The 9064-nt window shown below is 47.0% G+C and overlaps 1 protein-coding gene across 1 annotated transcript; it reads right to left on the bottom strand.

Annotated features, from left to right (window-relative positions):
- Nucleotides 1-2112: 2112 nt before the first annotated feature.
- On the bottom strand, nt 2113-6804 carry LOC115105986 (protein FAM163B-like). The gene is made up of 2 exons (XM_029628547.2): nt 6694-6804; nt 2113-3362 (listed from the first exon to the last, which is right to left on the bottom strand). Exons 1-2 carry the CDS (start codon nt 6784-6786, stop codon nt 2961-2963), a joined length of 495 nt encoding a protein of 164 aa, XP_029484407.1. The 5' UTR covers nt 6787-6804; the 3' UTR covers nt 2113-2960.
- Nucleotides 6805-9064: the final 2260 nt, after the last annotated feature.

Below are 9064 nucleotides of genomic sequence, written 5' to 3'. Positions count from 1 at the left end.
GTTTGCTGGTAAACCAGGGATGGAATAAACAAATCAAAGAAAACAACAGTGTTTGCTGGTAAACCAGGGGTGGAATAAACAAACCAAAGAAAACAACAGTGTTTGCTGGTAAACCAGGGGTGGAATAAACAGACCAAAGAAAACAACAGTGTTTGCTGGTAAACCAGGGGTGGTCAAATAAACGAGAGAACAGAGGCAACGTATCCAATGACAATAACAATCAGATTCCAGCCCCCACTGCACATTCCCTCCGATTTAATCTTAGCGGTAAATAATCTGATTGAAAGAGCACCCTGTGGGCATGAAAACACAACCACAGAGTCTCTCCATCCCCATCCTGACTATACTGTACACACAGCACAGCTGATGCCTTCTCTCCTCTGGTGCTGCTAGCAGAACCCAGAAAGAACGACCAGACTCGTCCAGGCCAATCAATCGAGTGCAGAGTTAGTACATCCTCTTAGTCCAGCAAGGTGTGTGGCGGGAGCTAGGCCAAGTCCAAACCAATTGAATGAAGAAAAGCCACAAAATATTGTTTAGCTTTATTAGCCCGTGGATCTCAGATTTTAGACACAAGGAATCAGGTGAAAAGACCACGATTTGAAACTCCAGTGAACAAGATAACCATAAATTACATTGTAAAGCTAAAGTGTATAAAATATGAAGGTTGTTTATTTAGTTTTTGTCATCGGTATGTTTTCTCATCAGACCTAATTAGAATAGACAGTAGACAGTAACGACTGAAGTAAAACCTAAAAAAGGGAAAACAACTTTTCAAAAACCTCTTAGCTTGTTTATCCCAACGAGTTAAGCCAACTCTAAATTGGCACATTAATAAATAACATAACTGAAAAGCCCACACTTTAATGTCCTTGTTATTACAGTCCAGTTAGTCTGAAAAGTAGGATAACATGTCGTGTACAACGCTGGCTAGAATGATTTTTATACATCACTTCGTTGGTATGTAAGATACACACTAGGGGGACACACGTCTCACCCTCATAACACACTGACATTAAGAACAGAATCATAATCTGCAGCTGTATGTACAAGACAAGATCAAGCCATCACCCTGGTTGGTCTTCCTTAAGAAGCAGCTAGTCTCTAATGTTCTCTTAGTAAAAGGTCTCTCTCTCTCTCTCTCTCTCTCTCTCTCTCTCTCTCTCTCTCTCTCTCTCTCTCTCTCTCTCTCAAAGATCATGTGGAAAAAGAGCAGAGTAATCCATTCCCCATAATCCACTAGAAGCCCTTAATTTCCTATGTTTTTATGGTCTATAACATGTTGCTCCCCTCCCTTCCATCACTCCTCCAATTCCAAACCATGATGTGATGGATGGCATACTCTATAACTTGGACCATAACTTCGGATTTGATCTGCTCCGTCCCCTTTCTGGTGATCAGGCTGGGGATTGGTGGAGAGTGGCAGTAGTGGAAGGAGGCTCCATAGCCCTCTTATTTATCCTTATCACCATGGTTTCTTGGTTTATTTAGCAGCAACTACAGAAAGTCTGCTATTTATTATTCAAAGGTACAGTTGATGTGGTGGAATTAGACCGGAGGGGATTTAGTTAGACTGGAGGGTCATTTAGTTAGACCAGAGGGTGGTTTAGTTAGACTGGAGGGTGGTTTAGTTAGACTGGAGGGTGGTTTAGTTAGACCGGAGGGTGGTTTAGTTAGACTGGAGGGTGGTTTAGTTAGACTGGAGGGTGGTTTAGTTAGACCGGAGGGTGGTTTAGTTAGACTGGAGGGTGGTTTAGTTAGACTGGAGGGTGGTTTAGTTAGACCGGAGGGTGGTTTAGTTAGACCGGAGGGTGGTTTAGTTAGACCAGAGGGTGGTTTAGTTAGACCGGAGGGGATTTAGTTAGACTGGAGGGTCATTTAGTTAGACCGGAGGGTGGTTTAGTTAGACCGGAGGGTAATTTAGTTTGACTGGAGGGTGGTTTCGTTAGACCAGAGGGTGGTTTAGTTAGACCGGAGGGTAATTTAGTTTGACTGGAGGGTGGTTTCGTTAGACCAGAGGGTGGTTTAGTTGACTGGAGGGTGGTTTAGTTAGACCGGAGGGTGGTTTAGTTAGACCGGAGGGTGGTTTAGTTAGACCGGAGGGTGGTTTAGTTAGACCGGAGGGTGGTTTAGTTTGACTGGAGGGTGGTTTAGTTAGACCGGAGGGTCATTTAGTTAGACCAGAGGGTGGTTTAGTTAGACTGGAGGGTGGTTTAGTTAGACTGGAGGGTCATTTAGTTAGACCGGAGAGTGGTTTCGTTAGACCAGAGGGTGGTTTAGTTAGACTGGAGGGTGGTTTAGTTAGACTGGAGGGTCATTTAGTTAGATCGGAGGGTGGTTTAGTTAGACCGGAAGGTGATTTAGTTAGACCGGAGGGTCATTTAGTTTGACCGGAGAGTGGTTTCGTTAGACCAGAGGGTGGTTTAGTTAGACTGGAGGGTCATTTAGTTAGACGGGAGGGTCATTTAGTTAGACGGGAGGGTAATTTAGTTAGACCGGAGGGTCATTTAGTTAGACCGGAGGGTGGTTTCGTTAGACCAGAGGGTGGTTTAGTTAGACCGGAGGGTCATTTAGTTAGACCGGAGGGTGGTTTCGTTAGACCGGAAGGTGATTTAGTTAGACCGGAGGGTGGTTTAGTTAGACCGGAGGGTGGTTTAGTTAGACCGGAGGGTGGTTTAGTTAGACCGTTTAGGTTTAGGGTAATCCAATACGAGTCCAGACAGAATAGAAACTGTTTTATTTGAGGGTCAACATCCTACTCACCACAGACCAAGCGGATGAGGAGAGGATGGATTTTTTTTATGCTTATATTTTCACCAGTTAATGTGCGGTTATATCTCAGCATAAGACCGAGGGACATGGAGCTGTGGTTGTCGAGCTGCAGTCCCACTATCTGTCCCCATTGTATTTATCTATCTGTTTCCATGAGCCCTTCATGCCACGGGGTGTCGCCGATACCACTAGACGTCAGTGCTGATGCTGCAGCTGCGGTTGAACATGTCCCTCATGGTGACTGACCGGGTCAGGTTCAGTTTGTGGTAGCTGGGCATTTCTAAGGGCAGTTCCAGGTCATGCTGTTGGATGCTACGGTAGCTGATGCGGTCGCCGCCGTTCCGCAGGCCGTCCGGATGCTGCAGGTAGAAGGGCACATCATGGTGTGTGCACGAAGGGCAAAATGTCTGCGAGCGCGTTAGTTTCCGCGCTAAAGGCGGTGTGAAGAGGGCGGGGCCGTTAGGGGTAGAGGCGGCGACCGACGCCGCCACGATGTTATGGTTGGAGTGGACTGGCGGGAGGCGGGACGTCACTGCAAAGTCGGGCTCCTCCTCCTCCGACTCCAACTCCTCCTTCTTACAGCAATAATACTGTCAGGGAGAAAAGACACAAGGAGAGATAGCTAAAATAATCACAGCATCTCCTTGACAATAAGACATGTTTTACAGTAGGTTTATCTGTGACAGACCTGTTTCAAACACAACTGTCAAATTATCCAAAGACTTGAAAGGCTCTTTTGGAATGTCCATTTCCTACATGATATTCAATGTAACGCTGACAACGAAACATTACGATGAAGATGCTGCAAACAGCAATTATCACTTAAAATACAGAGCGCCGTTACTTGACTGACATGGCAGGCCTGCTCTAAATCTACACTGTGTTGAAAACTGTCTAGTGTGGCACACATTGAAATTTGGTCAGCTATTATCAAACATTACATTGAGCTGTTACAAAATATTACACTGAGATACATCTGAGGTTGGCAAAGAGATCGTGCCTGAGAGAAAAAGATGAGAGAGGAACCGAGTATTTGTATAATTACTCAGACATGACTCTGAGAAAAGGAGCTGTGCTGTCTGTCGTTTAGCTGAATGGAATAGGAATGGATGGTTAGTTAATTAAATGTCATCTCTTTTTGACCCACTTACAGTTTTATGGTAATACAGTGTAATGGAACGTATCTCAACTCACCCCGATCCATCCTACCCACTTCTATCTACACACTGACGGTTTGATGAGCACAAATCATCAGATATCCCAGAACCAGAGAACCCTGCTGGACCAACACAACATCGTGTCTAGTGAGAGAGTTCTGATCTGAGAAACGCTTACAGCAACACCTAATAGAGACATAGTTGTTGTTCAGACTGTGGTCAGGGATCTCCAACTCCTCAAGAAAAGGGGAAAATGACCTTTAAAAAACCGACAACAACTCATGGAATGGCGGGTACTGTGATGGGACACAAACACACACAGACGCAGTCTAAACCAGTCTAAACGCAGTCTAAATTATTTAGTTGTTGTTCTATTGTTTGTATATCGTTGTATTTTACATTTGTGTGACTGTTCTTTTCTATTTTGTACTTAACACTTTTTAAAATTTAAACTTCTTAAAACATTGTTGGTTAAGGGCTTGTAAGTAAGCATTTCACTGTAAGGTCTACACCTACTGTATTCGGCCATGTGACAAATAACATTTGAATAGATTGATTTGATTTGATCAGTGTATCAGTGTTTTGTTACTTGTTATGTTTAGTGTTTTTTGCGGACCCCAGGAAGAGTAGCTGCAGCTTCTGCAAAAGCTAGTGGGGATCCAGATACACAAACAAACAAACATTAGCCATATAAAATGCCTAAAATAATGAAGCGTGTATGTCACACCCTGATCTGTTTCACCTCTTTGTGATTGTCTCCACCCCCCTCAAGGTGTCGCCCATCTCCCCTCATTATCCCCTGTGTATTTATACCTGTGTTCTCTGTTTGTCCTTTGCCAGTTCGTTTTGTTCGTTCAGCCTACCAGCGTTTCCCCTTGCTCCTGTCTTTTTCTAGTTCCTGTTTTCTGGTTTTCCTGGTTTTGACCATTCTGCCTGCCCTGAGCCTGCCGTTCTGTACCTTGTCACACCACCCTGGATTATTGACCTCTGCCTGCCCTGACCCTGAGCCTGTCGTTCTGTACCTTATGGACTCTGATCTGGATTACAGACCTCTGTCTGCCCTGACCCTGAGCCTGTCGTTCTGTACCTTATGGACTCTGATCTGGATTACAGACCTCTGTCTGCCCTGACCCTGAGCCTGTCGTTCTGTACCTTATGGACTCTGATCTGGATTACAGACCTCTGCCTGCCCTGACCTGTCATTCTGCCTGCCCCCTGTTCTAGTAATACACTTTGTTACTTGACCTGTCATTCTGCCTGCCCCCTGTTCTAGTAATACACTTTGTTACTTGACCTGTCATTCTGCCTGCCCCCTGTTCTTGTAATACACTTTTGTTACTTCGACACTGTCTGCATTTGGGTCAACCCTGAAACGTGATAGTGTGGCTTGAACACACACTGGTTGTGTAATGTTGTGATGACTAACTGTTTAAGAAGTGTGTGATTATCGTGACATTGGATCATCCTGATACCACATAGCCTGACCTCGATGAAGCTTTCAGTTTTACTGATGATCAAGATACATGCCACATCTTACTAAAGCTCTCAGTCAGAGGTCTTAGACAGAGGAATAGAGGGGGCTCAGTGCTTATTGTGACACTGACAATTCAGTGACAGTACATGATCTGACCACAATGAAGAGAGGGGCCTGAGAGGGGCTTGAGAGGGGCCTGGGAAGGGTTTGAGAGGGGTTGGGTTAACCCCCCCCCCTTGGGTTGTGCCGTGGCAGAGATCTTTGTGGGCTATACTCAGCCTTGTCTCAGGATGGTAAGTTGGTGGTTGAATATATCCCTCTAGTGGTGTGGGGGCTGTGCTTTGGCAAAGTGGGTGGGGTTATATCCTTCTTGTTTGGCCCTGTCCGGGGGTGTCCTCGGATGGGGCCACAGTGTCTCCTGACCCCTCCTGTCTCAGCCTCCAGTATTTATGCTGCAGTAGTTTATGTGTCGGGGGGCTAGGGTCAGTTTGTTATATCTGGAGTACTTCTCCTGTCCTATTCGGTGTCCTGTGTGAATTTAAGTGTGCTCTCTCTAATTCTCTCTTTCTTTCTTTCTCTCTCTCGGAGGACCTGAGCCCTAGGACCATGCCTCAGGACTACCTGACATGATGACTCCTTGCTGTCCCCAGTCCACCTGGCCGTGCTGCTGCTCCAGTTTCAACTGTTCTGCCTTATTATTATTGAACCATGCTGGTCATTTATGAACATTTGAACATCTTGGCCATGTTCTGTTATAATCTCCACCCGGCACAGCCAGAAGAGGACTGGCCACCCATCATAGCCTGGTTCCTCTCTAGGTTTCTTCCTAGGTGTTGGCCTTTCTAGGGAGTTTTTCCTAGCCACCGTGCTTCTACACCTGCATTGCTTGCTGTTTGGGGTTTTAGGCTGGGTTTCTGTACAGCACTTTGAGATATCAGCTGATGTACGAAGGGCTATATAAATACATTTGATTTGATTTGATTTGAGAGGGGCCTGAGAGGGGCTTGAGAGGGGCCTGGGGGGGCTTGAGAGGGGCCTGAGAGGGGCTTGAGAGGGGCCTGGAAGGGGCTTGAGAGGGGCATGAGAGGGGCTTGAGAGGGGCCTGAGAAAGGCCATAGGTAAGACAACAAATTAAAGGCTTTTTCATTTAGTGCATTGACTTATTGTTGTGGAATTTCAGTTTTACTAATGATTTTCAAGACACAAGCAACAGCTTATTAAAGAAGCCAGTCTGCTCTCAGTCAGATTTACAATACATCTATACAGAGCGAGGGCATGAGAAGGTCTTACCTGCAGTCTACAGTAACACAGTACTGCGATGATGCACAGTAAGATAACTGTAGCTAAAATACCGCCTGTGATGACCACTGTCCCGGCTGTCATTCGAAATCCTCTCCATCAACAGCCTACAGACAAGAGAGAATGAAATAAAGAGGGGGAAGGAGAAGATGGAGAGAGAGAGAGAGAGGAAATAAAGAGAGAGAGAGGGGGAGAGGGAGAGAGAGAGAGAGAGAGAGGGGGAGGAAAGAGAGGGGGAGATGGAGGAGAGAGAGGAAGAGAGAGAGAGACAGAGGGGGAAGAGGAAAGAAAGAAGAGAGAGAGAGAGAAGGGGAGAGGAAAGAAAGAGAGAGACAGAGGGGGAAGACGGAAGAAAGAGGGAGACAGAGGGGAGACGAAAGAGAGAGATAGGGGGAGAGGAGAGGGAGAGAGAGGGGGGAGGAAAGAGAGAGAGACAGTGGGGGAGAGGAAAGAAAAGAGAGAGAGAGGGGAGAGGAAAGAGAGAGAGACAGAGGGGGAGAGGAAAGAAAGAGAGAGACAGAGGGGGAGAGGAAAGAGAGAGAGACAGAGGGAGAGAGGAAAGATGGAGAGAGAGGGGGAGAGGAAAGATGGAGAGAGAGGGGAGATGAAAGAGGGAGAGAGAGGGGGAGAGGAAAGATGGAGAGGAAAGATGGACAGAGAGGGGAGATGAAAGAGTGAGAGAGAGGGGGAGAGGAAAGATGGAGAGAGAGGGGGGAGATGAAAGAGGGAGAGAGAGGGGAGAGGAAGAGGGAGAGAGAGAGGGAGAGGAAGAGAGAGAGACAGAGGGGGAGATGAAAGAGGGAGAGAGAGGGGAGAGGAAAGAGGGGAGAAGAAAGAGGGAGAGAGGGGGAGAGGAAAGAGGGAGAGAGAGGGGGAGTGGAAAGAGGGAAAGAGAGGGGGAGAGGAAAGAGGGAGAGAGCGGGGGAGGGGAAAGATGGAGAGGGAGGGGAGAGGAAAGAGAGAGAGAGGGGAGAGGAAGAGAGAGAGAGAGAGGGGGAGAGGAAAGAGAGAGAGAGAGAGAGAGAGAGAGGGGGAGAGGAAATAGGGAAATAGAGGGGAGGGGAAAGATGGAGAGAGAGGGGGAGATGAAAGAGGGAGAGATAGGGGGAGAGGAAAGAGGGAGAGAGAGGGAGAGGAAAGAGGGAGAGAGAGGGGAGAGGAAAGAGAGAGAGACAGAGGGGGAGATGAAAGAGAGAGAGAGGGGGAGAGGAAAGAGAGAGAGACAGAGGGGGAGAGGAAAGAGGGAGAGAGAGGGGGAGAGGAAAGAGGGAGAGAGAGGGGGAGAGGAAAGATGGAGAGGGAGGAGGGAGAGAGAGAGAGAGGGGGAGAGGAAAGAGAGAGAGAGAGGTGGAGAGGAAAAGGGGGAGAGGAAAGATGGAGAGAGAGGGGCAGACGAAAAGAGAGAGAGAGAGGGGGGAGGAAAGAGGGAGATAGAGGGGAGGGGAAAGATGGAGAGAGAGGGGAGAGGAAAGAGGGAGAGAGAGGGGCAGACAAAAGAGAGAGAGAGGGGGGAGAGGGAGAGAGAGAGGGGGAGAGGAAAGATAAAAAATAAAGACAGTATCTATCAGTGTATTGTATTCATTAAGCAGATCTTTAACTATGTCATCCACTGAGGGCGCTTATTGAATTATCCTCCCTTTACTAACATATAATAAAATCAAAGCATAAATCCATAATCTAGACTTTGTCTCTCTGCTTGAAACACAGACACAGGAGATTAAAAACAGGATGAGCTGTGGAGGGACAGACAGAGAAACAGATGGGGCTGGGATGGATTATGACCCCTGTCTCCTACCAGAGGCAAGGATGATTGACCTCTGAACTCTGAACCTTATTCAGAGGTCACAGAGGATAAAAATGAAGACAGCAGCGTTGACATTAAGGCTTTGCTGAGGCAGCAACATTTAAATAAAAACAAAAAACTGAGCTCCTCTTTGGAGCTCCTCTTTTCAACCTAACCTCCTAACCTAACCTAACCTCCCAACCAATCTAACCTCCCAACCTAACCTAACCTCCCAACCAATCTAACCTCCCAACCTAACCTAACCTCCCAACCAATCTAACCTCCCAACCTAACCTAACCTCCCAACCAATCTAACCTCCCAACCTAACCTAACCTCCCAACCAACCTAACCTCTCAACCAACCTAACCTCCCAACCAACCAACCTAACCTCCCAATCAACCTAACCTAACCTCCCAACCAACCAACCTAACCTCCCAATCAACCTAACCTAACCTCCCAACCAACCAACCTCCCAACCAACCTAACCTCCCAACCTAACCTCCCAATCAACCTAACCTAACCTAACCTCCCAACCAACCTAACTTCCCAACCTAACCTAACCTAACCTCCCAACCAAC

The sequence above is a fragment of the Oncorhynchus nerka genome, linkage group LG22 (assembly GCF_034236695.1).
Source record: "Oncorhynchus nerka isolate Pitt River linkage group LG22, Oner_Uvic_2.0, whole genome shotgun sequence".
NCBI lineage: Eukaryota > Metazoa > Chordata > Actinopteri > Salmoniformes > Salmonidae > Oncorhynchus > Oncorhynchus nerka.
The sequence above is the reverse complement of the archived record's forward strand: the minus strand, read 5'-3'. Positions and strand labels throughout refer to the sequence as shown.

Coding starts and splice junctions, on each gene's coding strand:
- LOC115105986 (XM_029628547.2), bottom strand. CDS start 6,786: ATGACAGCCGGGACAGTGGTCATCACAGGCGGTATTTTAGCTACAGTT. Junction 3,363..6,693: donor TGTGTTACTGTAGACTGCAG/GTAAGACCTTCT, acceptor TCTCCCTGACAG/TATTATTGCTGTAAGAAGGA.